The following is a 15236-nucleotide window of genomic DNA, read 5'->3' on the forward strand; positions in this document are numbered from 1 at the left end:
GGTCACGCCTGCTTTAGGAAGAAAGTTAGGCAAGTATTAGGAGGTGTATTAAAGGTCAGAGAATTTAAGATTTAAAGCTTTTTGAGTTGAATAGTAAGGTGAAAAAAAATGAAACACAAAATATATAAACCATTTAAGACTGATAGATAGAGCTGAATTTAATAAAACTATGTATATTTGTATTAAGAAGGTCTTCAATGATAGAAAAGTAGATTAATTTCTTGTTTGTATGCACAATCCCAAAGAATAAAGCTCTAATTCTTATTCAAATATAATGCTTGTTTTAAATGATTAGTTAAAATTAGAGGTTAAGGGATTATAAACAGGAAAGCAACTGACTTCCCAGTTATAATTGTTCTGTACATGTATTTGGCTATTTTTTAACTCATTAACAGAGTTTAACATAAAAAAAATTGTCTGACAAAGTTGTGCAAAGTTCTTTAACCATGTTAGGATCAGACTACCACCTGACTGATTTAATGGGCCTCACTTACCAGAGAAAATTGAGTTATCAGTTTGCTACTAATGCTGAGCAACAAAATCTCAGAATATACTGTAGGTAGTTAAGTTTATAAGAAATGTTCCAAAAAAATAACCTTTAAGTAACTTCTAATATATGCCAAGAAATGAACTAAAGACACAAAGCAGATAAACCCCTTTTCTTCTAGAACTGTGTTTGCCAGAGGTATCCAGTCATATGCTACTCAGCGTTTTCTGTTTAAGACAAATACGACTTTATTAATTTTAATTTAGTCCCACTGTTTAAGGTAGCTGAATGGACCTTTACCAGGCTATGGTTTATATAATGCTCTCAGATAAATGGCCAGATCTATTATTATAGTAAGGGAATATTTCCACCGATGTTTACCATGTCTTGCTTGAGAGGTAAAACCTACTAAAGTTGATCACAACCAAAAACACTAACATATTTTATTGGGATTTGAAGTTTATACATAGAACCTCCTTTTGCTGTTGCTCCAGCTGTACGTTTGTTTTTTGTGATATTTCTCAGGAAAAGTCCAATAATACCGTACAAAAGTTAAACTAAAAATGTCTGTTTTTCTATATTTCCAACATCCCTGTAAACCATTCTTAACATATATTTTTAGTTTTGGATGGATTAGCAATGGGCTGCACAGTGGTAGCACTGCTGCCTTGCAGAACGAAAGTTTCAGGTTTAATTGCTGAATAAATTCCAAGTGGATTTGAATTGATTTACTGGGTAGAGAAGAATCAGGACTGCTATGTGCCCATATGACCACAGGGTGGCGGTGATTGTCCCCAAAACACGTCGACGTAGCAAATGAAGAAGATGAAACCCTTTCCTCCTCATGTCAATATGGCGTCGTAGGTGCTGTATCCATGCTGGTTTGTTGACATTAATAAAAACGATTGAACCTACTTTTAATTGAATTTAGGGCCAAATAAACATGTCAAGACTCATTGTTAAAAACCTCCCTAATGGGGTAAGTAAAACATATATATATTTAGCCAAACACATCTGCTGTAGTAGATGAACACCTAAAGATGTTTTTCTGTATTTAGATGAAGGAGGAGAGGTTCAGGTCGATGTTTGCAGACTTCGGCACAGTGACAGACTGCTCTCTGAAGTTCACCAAAGATGGAAAATTCAGAAAGTTTGGCTTTGTTGGCTTCAAATCCGAGGAGGATGCGAGCAAAGCGCTGAAACATTTCAACAAGAGCTTTGTCGACACATCCAGAGTGACGGTGGGGTATTTTAAGCTAGCCAGAAACACAGATAGTTAATTTATCTATCACTAAATGCTCTTAATGATGTTCTCTTGCGTTTAGGTGGAGATGTGTAAAGCGTTTGGAGATCCCACTAAAGGAAAAGCCTGGAGTAAACACTCCCAGAGACCAGAACCGGACAAAACATCAGCTGCTGCTCCTAAAGAGAAAAAGACGGTAAGAGGGGAAGAAATAAGAAGCTATAATAATTGACTATGTTTGTTGTCATGTGGTTTAGAGATGCGCTCAGGTATTTGCATGGACAAACACTGTTTCTTGCTTCTCTTTCATGGTTACTGAGTTGCCATCTTTGGCTCTATGTCTAAGCACTATTAAACACACATTATTAGTGCATCTCTACAAATCATCATTAGGAGAGTAAATCACTCCCATCATGACGATTAGATTCAGTATTAATTTCCTCACCCAACGATTCGATAATTTTCGATACTCAAGAATACACTACTTTTTGATCAATTGGTAAAAGAAAATGTTTACCTTACAGGCTAGACAATTAGATTAGATTCAACTTTATTGTCAATACACAGGTACATGTTTCAAATTTGAAATAAATCAATGAAGCTGTAATATCCATCCATCCATTCATTATCTGACACGCTTATCCCAAGTGGGGTCGCGAGGGGTGTTGGTGCCTCTCTCCAGCTGTCAATGGGCGAGAGACGGGGTACACCCTGGACAGGTCGTCAGTCCATCACAATACAGAGACAAACGGGACAAACAACCATTCACACACACACACACTCTCACACCTAACGAGAAGTTAGTGAAGCCAGTTAACAGTCATGTTTTTGGACTGTGGGAGGAAGCCGAGTTCCTGGAGAGAACCCACACATGCTTAGGGAGAACATGCAAACGCCATGCAGAAAGACCTTAGGTCGGTAATTGAACCCAGAACCTTCTTGCTTCAAGGCAGCAGTGCTACCCACTGAGCAGCCAGCTGTAATATCATTATGCATTTTATTTTAGAAACAATAGCAAATAAAAGAAGTAGCAAAGTTGTACTCCATCCATCCATCCTCTAACACGCTTAATCCCAAGTGGGGTCGCAAGGGGTGCTGGTGCCTATCTCCAGCCGTCAATGGGTGAGAGGCGGGGTACACCCTGGACAGGTCGCCAGTCCATCGCAGGGCAACACAGAGACAAACAGGACAAACAACCATTCATGCACACACACACACCCAAGGAGAATTTAGAGAAGCCAATTAACCTAACGGTCGTGTTTTTATGTGGACTGTGGGAGGAAGCCAGAGTACCCGGAGAGAACCCACACATGCTCAGGGCGAACATGTGGTAAAGCATTTAGTTAACAGGAAATATTTTGTTTCAACCTCCTATTCACTGGTTGGACTCTGTCTATACATCCCTAATTTGTTAGAAAAAATAGAAATAAACTGTACTGATTGTTTTTTTCTGTATGTGCTTAAAATCCAGAACAAGACAAGACTAAAGGAAACTAACAGCGTACTGGAAAATGTGAGTAAAGAGCTTACAGCTTTCCTACTGTGAAACTGTTTGATTAAATATTAAGATGTATTCATAAAAATAAAAAAATGTATTTCCATAGTTGGATCCTGGGTTAATTTAATTATAATTATTATTGATAGTATTACTTTATAAGTGTCTTAGATATTCTAAAGGTTAAGGATTTGTCTTTGTGGTTTTTCTCTGTTACTGTTAGAATATTTTTTATTTCGCCCTTTTTGTCCTGTTTCAGTTGGAGGATGAAGATGGATTCAGTGAGTTTCTGTCAGTGCATCAGAACCGCACTCAGGCCCAGACCTGGACAAACGACATGGCTCAGGATCAAGCTAAGCCTAAGAGCTCAAAGAAAGAGAAGAAGAAGAAGCCAACGTCTGATGATTACCTCAACTTTGATTCAGAAGATTCAGAGGATGAACAGGAGGAAGAGCACGATGGAGATGAAGGTCGTCATGTCTTTTTAATCTCTTTCTAAAATTTAGAACAAATAAACCCAATGTATGATAATGGAGAAGTGACTATTTCACAGTGGAAACTTTTTAAAAATAAAATATATTTTTTACCATTTTGGTGTTTTTAGCTGCCTCTAAAGAAGCCCTGAAGTCTGGCCTCACAGACATGGACTACCTGCGCTCCAAGGTGGCACAAACTATGGAGGATAGTGAGGAAGAGAATGAAGCCAGTGAAGAGGAGGATAATGGTCCCGTTCCACATGGAGACAGTGCCTATGAGAGCGGTGAACGAGAAAACATCTCAAAATTGAAACCTTTGTCAGGGAACAAGAAACAAGAGGTATATTTCACTAGGAAGAATATGTCGGTAAAGCTGCACCTTAGATATAACCATTTGGGCATTTTTTTTGTTTGTTTCAATCCAACGTGTGCCTGTTTAGACGGAGCCGGCGTCAGAGTTCACAGTAAAGCTAAGAGGAGTTCCATTTAATGTAAAAGAGGTGAGCTACACCTGGTCACTGAGGACCTTCTGCTTGAAAAGGGTTACGTTCCTAACTTCATTTTTCCTTTTCAATCTCTGGTAGCAACAAATCCGAGAGTTCATGACTCCACTGAAGCCTGCAGCTATCAGAATCGGCAGGAATGAAAGCGGAAACAGAACGGGTGTGTTTCTAAAAGTGTTTTAATCAGAGCATTAATGTTTGCATTTACATAGTCTGACTTTAAACCAGTGGTTCTCAAACTTTTTCTGTCATTCCCCACTTTGGACAAGAGGGAATTTTCAAGCCCCGCCTGTCCCCATCGCCCCAACACAATGCTAATGAAATATGCAACAATCTTAAAATGTTCCAATTTTATTGAAGTAACAAGTAGTATCTAAATACAAACTATCTACATCAAATAACAGCAAGCTCAAAAATAAAGAAAATAAAAATGCAGCTGTGTCAAAATTTGTATCAAGCTCAAAGATAGAAAAAATTAAAGTGCCACTCTGCAATCTGTTAATCAAAGAAAAGAAGTGAAATCCATCTGGCAATACAGGTCTATTTATCCCTGCATTAGTGGCTGCAATGAGCCTGTTTTGCATTGCACAGTTTCTCAAAACGGGGTTGCAGGCTTGATACTGCCACTCATGCTCAATGTTCAGCTGAGATCTGTATTTTGTTTTCAGTGAAGCAACAGTTGAAAAGCCCATCTCACAGAGATATGATGTGGCAAAGGGAAGAAGAATGCACACAGCTCTCTGCCCGATGAGTGGATACTCCCTCTCCACTCCAAACCAGAATTCACTATTAGTCTGAGCATTAAACCTGAGCTTCAGGGTGGAGTCAGACGTCATTTCAATAAACTGGTCCTATTTATTTAAGATAAAATATTTCAAATTCAGTTATTTATGATCAACCTGCGCCGTCAATCCCGGCGCACGTGCGCTTTATTTGCAGTCTGGACGCTGAGGGTAAACATGCTGTGTCTCTGCAGCGCTGAGAGGGACTCCTGTGATAGCGGGGGAGAACGGGGTGGGGATGGGTTAGGCGCCCCACGGCAGCACCTGCCGCTGGAGGACAAGAAAAGGAACGATACGTGCTTTCACGTAAGAGTCTCCAAAAGTCGCTAATTTGTCGCTAGTCGCTTTTTTGATAAAGAGTCGCTGGAGGGGTCTGAAATATAGCGACAAAGTCGCTGAGTTGGCAACACTGGGGCGCGAAAGTTTATTCCGTTACAAATAATATGCCGACGTCACGTCAATCATTATTTTGGCACTTCAGTTCCAGGTGAAATTTTTCTAATGTTCTTTTAATTAGACTGCATGTAGGCTAGTAATGATTACTTTGTGGGTTTGATTGGTCTAAAAAGCGGCAACATACAGCTATAAGGACAGTTTGCTCTCACACGTTCTACATTTATAGTCACACACACACACACCGGAACTTGGCGCGCCCCACCTGTCACGTCTCAATTCCCCACCAGTGGGTCGCGCCACACACTTTGAGAACCACGGCTTTAAACAAAGTAAAGGTCAATATGTTCAAACCATCTTCATGTGGCTGCTTTAGGTTATGTGTATGTGGACCTGCACTCTGAGGGGGAGGTGGAGAAGGCTCTAAAGAAGAATAAAGACTACATCGGTAAGAAATCAATATCTTATTAGGATTATATGAAGTAACCATAAACATCATATTAATTGGTTTCAAATGCGATATAGCAGCAGATGACATTGGTTTTCTTTTAGAGTTATCTCAAAGAAAAAAGAAACAGGTTCCTGTGTTCCTCAGAGCCAGTTTAAACGCCCGCGGATCAGGTCGCCGAGGTCTCCGCCTCTGACTGCCGCCCAATCCTCTATGCACCGGTCCCTCATGGTTCCCCCTGCAGGTGGTGGGCCCACTGGGGGATAGCCTCGCGTCGCTCTTTCGGGCTGGGCCCGGCCGGGTCCTGCAAGGAAGAGCCTGACCATCAGGCGCTCGCCAACGAATCCCAACCCCAGGCCTGGCTCACGGGTGGGGTCCCGGCTCCGCCGTACAGGGCGATGTCACGTAACTCGCTGTAGTCCTCGTCATAAGGGTTTTTGAACCCCTCTTCGTCTGACCTGTCACCCAGAGCCTGTTTGCCTTGGGAGACCCTACCAGGGGCATTTAGCCCCCGACAACATAGCCTCTGGGATCACCCAGGCGCTGAAACCCCTCCACCACGTTAAGGTGGTGGTTAAAGGAGGTGGCGGTTCCAGGCACGTCAGGAGGTGTTCCAGGCACGTCCCACTGGGAGGAGGCCCAGGGGACGACCCAGGACACGCTGGAGAGACTACGTCTCTCGGCTGGCCTGGGAGCGCCTAGGTCTTCCCCCAGCAGAGCTGGAGGAGGTGTCTGCGGAGAGGGAAGTCTGGGAGTCTCTGCTTAGTCTGCTGCCCCCGCGACCCGGTTCCGGATAAATCGGGAGACGACGAGTACGAGGTTCCTGTTATTTAAAAGAGGCATTTTGAAATTAGAACTAGCTTTATCAGCAGATCATTTGACCCAATTGAGTTTCTTTTTTATTTTATTTATTTGTTTTTTGCCATAGAATATGATTGAACATATAGAACAATAGAAATAAATAGAAATAAACAAAACTGATACATAGAGGGCCGACAATGAACCACTAGGGGGAGACAATCTTCCTACTGCTCTGGAGCTCCTCCAACATACAGGGTGTTTCTTGAAGCAGTTTTACCGAAAACTCACCTGAAAACAGAGAAACTCTGACTTTTCCGTTTCACGAAGAGAGTTTCCTCAACTTCTGTTTCAGGCACCGTAGTAAGATTCTCCCCAGAGCTAACCTGGCAGGTTTTCTTCTCGGAGTGATAAGTGTTTAACTTGGAGTGTCCTCTGTCTCTCCTTACAGCCAATCACACTGTTTTATTTCCTGATTTAGTGAGATTCTTGTCGTAGTTTTGTGCATAAAAAAAACAAAAACAAAACAAATATATATATATATTTCATTCACTAGGCCCGTTGCACACATTAAGTTTTAAAAACAAACATTGCATGTCTGTTTGACGAGGATCTTATTAAAGAATCATCAGCACTATTTCAAAGAGAATCAAATATTAATAGGGAGAGGATTCTACAAGTTGACAGCGCATGAGATTACTTGTTTTTGCTTTGTTTAATATGAGCTAGATGAGGATCATCTATTTTTATTTTTTTATATTTACAGTACATGAAGAACTTCTGTTATTATTTTTAGATTACACATAAATAGGTTCATTAATTTAGCGGGGGAAAAGGAAATTCTTTTCGATAACAACCTAATGAGGCAACTGGCAAAATCTGAGAGCATTCTATGGGACTGATAGCTGCTAATAACCATTTATTGGGATGATAACGTCCAATTGCAGCTGCAAACAGCCACTTAGTATTTACTGTGTAAAAACAGACTGAATCAACATGAGGTAGATAATGATGCACAGGTTTTATATGTATATATTCTGCTCTATGTGTTGTTCCAGTAGCCAATTTGTCAACAAGGTGACCTGGTTCCCTAGCAACTGACGCGGAGCTTGTTAACTCATACGACATCTTGTATTTGCGGTTTCACTCATGGCAGAGCACTAAGGACCTTACCTAAGGGTCCACCTGGATGTCCATGCCGGGAGTCATACTCACGATCAACTGTACCGGAGTCGTCAGTGTTACCTACTGAGCTATATATCTTATTTTAGTGATCTTCAAGTAAAACAACAGAGAGGGGAGTGCTTTAAATAAATATAAAAACGGCCTGCCATAGTCAACTACATATAAACTTTCGCATTAATCCGAGCAACAATCTTCTTCTCTGCAATCTTCCTCTCCTTTGTCGCTGTGGAGCTGTTTCTCTGTCTTTTAAACACATTCTCCTTCTTTGTATTTTATATATTTCTGCATTAAAATCTCTAGTTCCGGTGGGGTTAAATAGGCACTTCCTGTTGCCTCTTGTCATGTTGACACGTCGAATCGGGGCTCCCTTTATAATGGCTTTTCAAACCTGTTGCTCAAACATGCTAAATTCTGAATGGTTCTACTTAGAATTGATTTAACTAATTTATAGCAGCCATTGTAAAACCGAAAACTCAGAGTTCTCAACATTAGGCTAGATCAATTTAGAGTTTTATGATATGACTGAAATGAAAGATGAGCATTCTGGTGACCTTCCTCCAGTTTATCTGGATGTGCTTCTGGTTTTAAGGCGAACTTGCTTGTTTTCCAGGCGGTCGTTACATCGAAGTCTTCCGTGTTGATCCTTCGGCAGCAAAAAGCAAGAGAAACAAAAACGACAAAGAAATTGACAGAAGCTTCAGCAGGAAGCTGAAGGAAGATGAGGAGGAAGAGGATGTTTCAGACTCTGGTCGACTCTTCATCAGAAACCTTCCTTACACGTGTACAGAAGAAGAGCTCAAGGAACTTTTCACTAAACACGGTGAGTTGAAGGACATGCTGTACGCATATAGTTATTAAGTTATGTCAGTAAGTATTTTGTCTCATTTTTTTTTTTTCTCACTTCACAGGTCCTTTATCTGAGATCCTCTTTCCTATCGACAACCTGACCAAAAAACCTAAAGGATTTGCTTTTATTACCTACATGATACCAGAAAATGCTGTTGTAGCTCTTGCAAAGTTGGATGGACATATATTTCAGGTAGTTATTTTTCACAATTTAAAAAAATACACAATATGGTCTACAGGCTTTAAAGATTTTTTCAGTTAAGTAGTGTACAGTGCAGTATTAGCACTTTAGAGTACAGTATTATATTGTTTATCTTTTAAAAAAATTCTTGTAAACATTTTGGAGAACATTTTTCATCCAACATGGGAGAAAAATAGGGATAAGTGTTTAACTTGATGGAAGACTGTGAAGTGATGTTTGAAATGGGTAGTTATAAGTGAGTTGAATAATAATAATAAATTTTTTTCTGTATTCTATTAGAAAAGTTAACTTGCTCGTTACATCTGTAGTTATATTTTATGTTTTTCAGCAAAGCAAATATAAGACTAACACTGATTTGTGGTAAATATGTCTTTTTTGGGGGGGTTGCTCCAAAGTTTAAAAAAAAATTTTTTTTTAGAATATTGTAAATATTTTTGAAATATTTTGAATCCTTTCAGAAATGTCAATTCTGATTCTGATTCTTAGGTTTTTGGGTTTTGTCATTAATTTGTCTAATAAACATTGTTTTCAATGGTTTCCAGATTCTTAACTGATTATCTGCTCAGGCTCACAGGATGCATTATTTGTTGGTGTGATTTTAGGGTAGAATGCTTCATGTTCTTCCCTCCACGGTGAAGAAAGAAAAATCTGAGTCTTCAGAATCTGGTGGTCCTGGCTCATCTACATATAAACGACAAAAAGATGCTAAGAATAAAGCTACAAGCTCAAGGTATCCATATTTAACTAATTCTCTTTTCTATTTCTGATTAGTTTTCCTGTTTTTTTAATTGCACATTAACTATGTTTTCTTTTTTTTCAGCTCACACAACTGGAACACTTTGTTTTTGGGTACTAGTGCAGTGGCCGACGCCATTGCTGAGAAATATAATGCCACAAAAAGCCAAGTCTTGGACCATGTGAGTCACGTTTTTTAGGCTGAATTGTTTTACTTATTATCAATCAAATAAACTGATTTTGCGTTTTTATCCTCCGAAGGAGTCAAAGGGAAGCGTTGCCGTGAGGATGGCTCTAGGAGAAACTCAGATTGTCCAGGAAACTCGACAGTTTCTGCTAGACAACAGTGTTTGTCTAGACTCTTTTAGTCAAGTAATTAGAACAAAATCTGAGAGTCTGTATACCTAATAATCCAACATATGTTTTAACATACTGTTATTTTTATACAGGCAGCTGCAGCGAGGAGTAACACTGTGATCCTGGTAAAAAATCTCCCCGCTGGTGTTACAACAGCAGAGCTTGAGGAACTTTTCTCGCCTCACGGCTCTTTGGGTCGAGTTCTGCTGCCGCCTTCAGGACTCACAGCCATCATCGAGTTCCTGGAGCCGACCGAAGCCAAGCGAGCCTTTACAAGGCTGGCTTACAGCAAGGTGGGTGACATCCACAGCGCCTTGCAAAGGTTCTCACACACCTTTTCACATTTCAAGCATTTAATTTCGATCTATTTCAAATGGTATTTAATTTCGATTTAATTTAAAATAGTATTTAATTTCGATTTTAGATGATGGAGCCATAGAAAGTGTTTTTTTTTTTTTTACCTTGTTCAAATTTGTATGGGACATTTGGGGAATTTAAGTTGCTATGCTAAGAGATTTTTCCACCTCAGCTGTAGACCTCACCAACTCATTCAGAGTTAACATTGTCCCTTTGGTTGCTTCTTTTGTTGATTTCCCTCTAAAGTTCTCCAACTATTCAAAGAGCAACTGGATTTATACTTAAATTACTCCCAGGTAGACTGTTTATTGATTAAAGGTATTGTGGAGGATCTTCGTGAATTTTTGACAAGATTTGCCTTTTCCGCTTAACACCTATTAAACGCGTGAAAGTTGCTGTTTGCATCACTCATACAAGCTTACTTTCAAGAAGATTTGCAATTTTTCCCCTTTCCCAGACTCACCAAGTGAAAATGGGGACAAGCACGTAGGACAGCCTTACGGAAACATAACAGCAGAATGATTGACAATTAGGAGGACCACTTATTTTGATGATCTACCTGGAAAAAAAACATCCTCTGTTATACCTTTAAGTAACTTCTGGAGGCTAGCTTTTATTTAGGGGTATCAGAATGGAATCGTTTGACTTAAAAAATTGATTGTGTCCAGTAGTTTTACAATAATTTCATACTTTATGTTGGTCAGTCAATTTGTGTTGTTTGTTTTCTTAAACCCTAGTTCCATCATGTCCCTCTGTATTTGGAGTGGGCCCCTGTAGGGGTGTTCACAGCGGCCAAACAAGAAATGGGTAAAATTAGCTGCACATTTTAGACCATTTGTTTGTTGTTGTTTTTTTATCCTTTTTTTTTCATGTCATATATTGTGTCTAACAATATATTACTAAAAAATATTAATACCAGACAAAAAGGAGATAGCAGTTGAAGAGAACAAGAAAGAGGAGGATGATCAAGAAGATGAGGAGGAAGAAGAAGCTCAGCCAGGATCTACACTTTTCATTAAGAATCTAAATTTCAGCACAACAGAAGAAAAACTACAAAATGTAAGTCATTATTCAAACTTCTGCTAAATTTTGTCTCATTTACAAATTAAACAGTAAAAAGATTTTTTTAATGCCTTTTACTTTATTTACTGCAGATCTTCTCCAAATGTGGAAAGGTCATGTCTTGCAGCATTTCAAAGAAGAAAGATAAGTCAGGTATTTTACATTATGACTTTAATTCTGGTCTGATGCTTATGCATTTTCTTTATATAAGCTTTTATTTATTTTGTTTAGAGAATAATATGTTTATGCTTAAGCCACAAAAGTGATCCTGCCTGGAAGGTTACCCACACTTTTAATGCTTTTAATGCTACACGTTTAAATCTATATTGAAACTGAATGAGGTTATATTATGGCACATGAAGCTCCATTTCTCCATAAATCAGTCCACTTTGTGCAAAGGAAGGGTATGACTAATGCTAGCCCCAAATATTTTCCTACCACCACAATACAGTTGATACAAATTCTTATGTTTAAAAATGTCTTGTAGTATGCTGTTAGCATAGCAAATTAGCTTCTTTTTGTTCAAATGAATAATGCCGGCATATTAACAAATGGTAGCAGTTAACCTAACTGTGTGAGCATTACTGATACCTACATTGATACCTACATTTAGTTGAACACTTGTTTGTTCTTGATAACAAATGTATTAAAGTTTGCATATTGCTTTATGTGAGTTTCGGAAAAATCATCAAAATTTTAGTTTTGTTTTTTTTTTTACTTTGGTTATAGATGTCTGATTGGTTTTAACACCTACAGATACATTTTTGTCTAACTGGGTAAAAAACTTTGATCGGCTGAGTAGTTCTCTTCTTGTGCTATTCTTGGTATTTTGTTTGTTTTTGTTATTTTATTTTATTTTTTTTTTGCAGACACCTGAGTCAAAACCTCTCAGAAAATGGGCTGAAATTAAAAAGTCCTGATATCTGACATGAAGGAAAGATTGTTATTGGGTCCAGTCTTAGACTGTTTACTTATGCTCAATAAAATAAAATATATTTTAATTTATAAATGGAATATTTAAAAGCTTTGCAATAATTAAACGTCTTTCTATACCCTTTCCTTTTTTACAAGGCATTCTAATTCTTAAGCGTTGTAATTTTTTAAGTATTCATATCTGTAATTTGTCAGCATGTATCTTTTTCTATGCATTTCGGTGCTTATTTTTAGTTATATCATTGGGTATCTTTTCTTTTGGACTTTCAGGTAAACTAATGTCTATGGGTTACGGTTTTGTCCAATATCAGACAGCAGAGTCAGCACAAAAGGCTCTGAGGCAACTGCAGGTATCTATTTCAAATTTTTTTCTGAAGGACTTCCACTTAACAGCTCCACAACTTACATTTAGCCTAATATTTTTGCTCTCTCTCTCCTCAAACATCTCTTCAGCACTGTATGTTAGATGATCACCAGTTGGAGGTGAAGATTTCCGAAAGAGGCACAAGGTAAGTGGTGTATTCATTTGAGGAATACATCCTTAAAAAGTAAACTGGTTAAATGAGATGAAATAGAAATAATAAATTCCTTGAGTTGCTGTTTACTCGCTCCGTTTCCTATCTGTGTGAAGGTCTGCTGAGGTGTCTCACAAGAAGAAGCAAGCTGAGAAGAAGCAGACAGGCTCAAAGATCCTTGTGCGCAACATTCCCTTCCAAGCAAATGTCAAGGAAGTCCGAGAGCTCTTTTGGTACCACTTACACAACCATGAATAAGTTATTTTTTTACTCTGTTTTGTTTGGAGGTTTAAACAATTATGTTTCCCCTCAGTACATTCGGGGAGCTGAAGACTGTCCGCCTTCCAAAGAAAGCAGCAGGTTCAGGGAACCATCGGGGGTTTGCTTTTGTTGATTTCCTCACCAAACAGGATGCTAAGGTATATTTTGCTTTTATTTAATACATATCCTCTGAAGCACTATTCAAGAATTTTAAGTCATGAATTTGTTTTAAGTGTGGTAAACATGTTTTTTTTGTTTTTGTTTCCATGCAGAAAGCGTTTGCTGCACTCTGCCACAGCACCCATCTGTACGGCAGACGTCTTGTGCTGGAATGGGCCGAGGCAGAGGATACAGTCGAGACACTGAGACGGAAAACAGCTGAACATTTTCATGGTGATTTACCAAAGAAAAGGCGAAAGGCAGAAGTTATGGAAGGAATTCTTCAGACAATGGAAACCGATGGCGGTGATGAGGACTGAATTAGACCTAATCCTGAACAGAGGAGTACGAACTGAACAATGAGCAGTACTGATTAGGATGCATTGAGAAAATACTGAAACTTATGTACTGTATGTATTAAGTTTGTGTATTAAAGTCATTTTACATAATCTCTACATGTTTATTTTTATCTTTTGTTGAATACGTACCAATAAAAAGACAGCAAAGTACCAATTGCAATCTAGCTATCTCTGTATTCAGCACTTCAGAGACCGTTTTATTGATTGTTTTGTTGTCCTTGTCTCATGATTCTAGCATTCCAAAAGTAGTTCTATCGATTTGATTTTAATTTTTTCATGTTCGGTAATTTTTTTGTTACTCTATAGCTGTAAAATTCAATTCTAAACCTTTATTGATCCTTTCATTGTTAGGTCTTTTTCATTGTAGGCCTATGCCTTTTTCATCCCATCCTTTTAGCTTTTTTACTAGTTTAATCTTGATCAGTTTTATCTCTCCTTTCATTGTATCATTTGCTTTACTCTTCTGTCTATTGGCAGTTTATTGGTATTAATCCTGATGTCTTGCCAAGTTAATCACTCTCAGTTTCATTAATTATTTCATAAGTTTTATTTTCAACATTTCTCATCTTTTGTTCTATTTTAGCATTCTATTAGCTGATGTTCTCTCTAACCTTTTATAATTTTCTTCTAACCTTATATCATTAGCTTTATATATATATATATATATACTTGTGTGTATATATATATATATATATACTTGTATATATATATATATATATAGTCAGCTTGACCGGCAGAGGCCCAATATTTAATGGAGAGGCAAGACAAAACTGACGTTTTGGTGGCTTTATTGAATTCCAACTTGTGCACACCAACATCTCCTTACACTAAAAAGAACAAACAGCATATTATACCAAACTCAGTTCAGGCGACATGAAGGGAGGAACCATGAAAAGGGATTATGAAGGAAAATAAGCTAAATTAATATTCATCAAAATTACACTAAAGCTATAAACTATACACCAGAAGTAATATTTACATACAAAGAAGTCAATACATTTAAACAAATCTAAAGTCAATCACAAAAACCCATCAAACTTAACAAAACTCATCACAAACTACCCTCCTGATCATTTTGGTTTGCTCCAATGGCATTGCAGCAACTGGAGCACTTCTACCTTTTCAGCCAGGCCCTGCTGAGGAGCCAAACCAGGAAAAGGAAGGTTCTTTGACTTAACATAAACAGAAAATAAGGAGAAATAGTTGACATTAAAATTTATGCTTTCTTTCCACAGTCAGGATGGCCAGTACTTCTGCTTCACAAGAAAGCATGCCAAAAAATGTCTAAACAAAACTACAATAAAGAACTAAAACAACTCAACTATTTGTTCCAACTTAATATGACATAACACAAAATCAATAATCATATTTCATGGGGTAATGGGACTCCTGGTCTCTCTCTCTCTCTCTCTCTCTCTCTCTCTCTCTATATATATATATATATATATATATATATATATATATATATATATAATTATTATTATTATTATTATATTACTATTATACTATTATTATTTATTTACTTATTTATTTTTGTAGAACTTTTGGCTTTTGTTTAGATGGTATGAAGATCTGGATTAACTTCCTTAAAGAAAGGCTCTTACTTTGAAATCTTCTGGTGTGGTCACGTGACAACAAAC

The 15236-nt window shown here is 38.0% G+C and overlaps 1 protein-coding gene across 1 annotated transcript; it reads left to right on the plus strand.

The window, feature by feature from the left end:
- Window positions 1-1304: 1304 nt before the first annotated feature.
- rbm19 (RNA binding motif protein 19) lies at window positions 1305-13756 on the plus strand. The gene is made up of 23 exons (XM_038290068.1): window positions 1305-1466; window positions 1546-1728; window positions 1813-1926; window positions 3202-3243; window positions 3485-3695; window positions 3830-4041; window positions 4142-4201; window positions 4286-4364; window positions 5756-5827; window positions 8421-8630; window positions 8719-8849; window positions 9461-9588; window positions 9679-9775; window positions 9855-9965; window positions 10043-10243; window positions 11045-11114; window positions 11227-11366; window positions 11462-11522; window positions 12573-12652; window positions 12756-12811; window positions 12934-13050; window positions 13131-13236; window positions 13351-13756. Exons 1-23 carry the CDS (start codon window positions 1431-1433, stop codon window positions 13555-13557), a joined length of 2724 nt encoding a protein of 907 aa, XP_038145996.1. The 5' UTR covers window positions 1305-1430; the 3' UTR covers window positions 13558-13756.
- The last annotated feature ends 1480 nt before the right edge of the window (window positions 13757-15236 follow it).

Source organism: Cyprinodon tularosa, unplaced genomic scaffold (assembly GCF_016077235.1).
Source record: "Cyprinodon tularosa strain WSP-4 unplaced genomic scaffold, ASM1607723v1 ctg275, whole genome shotgun sequence".
Lineage (NCBI taxonomy): Eukaryota > Metazoa > Chordata > Actinopteri > Cyprinodontiformes > Cyprinodontidae > Cyprinodon > Cyprinodon tularosa.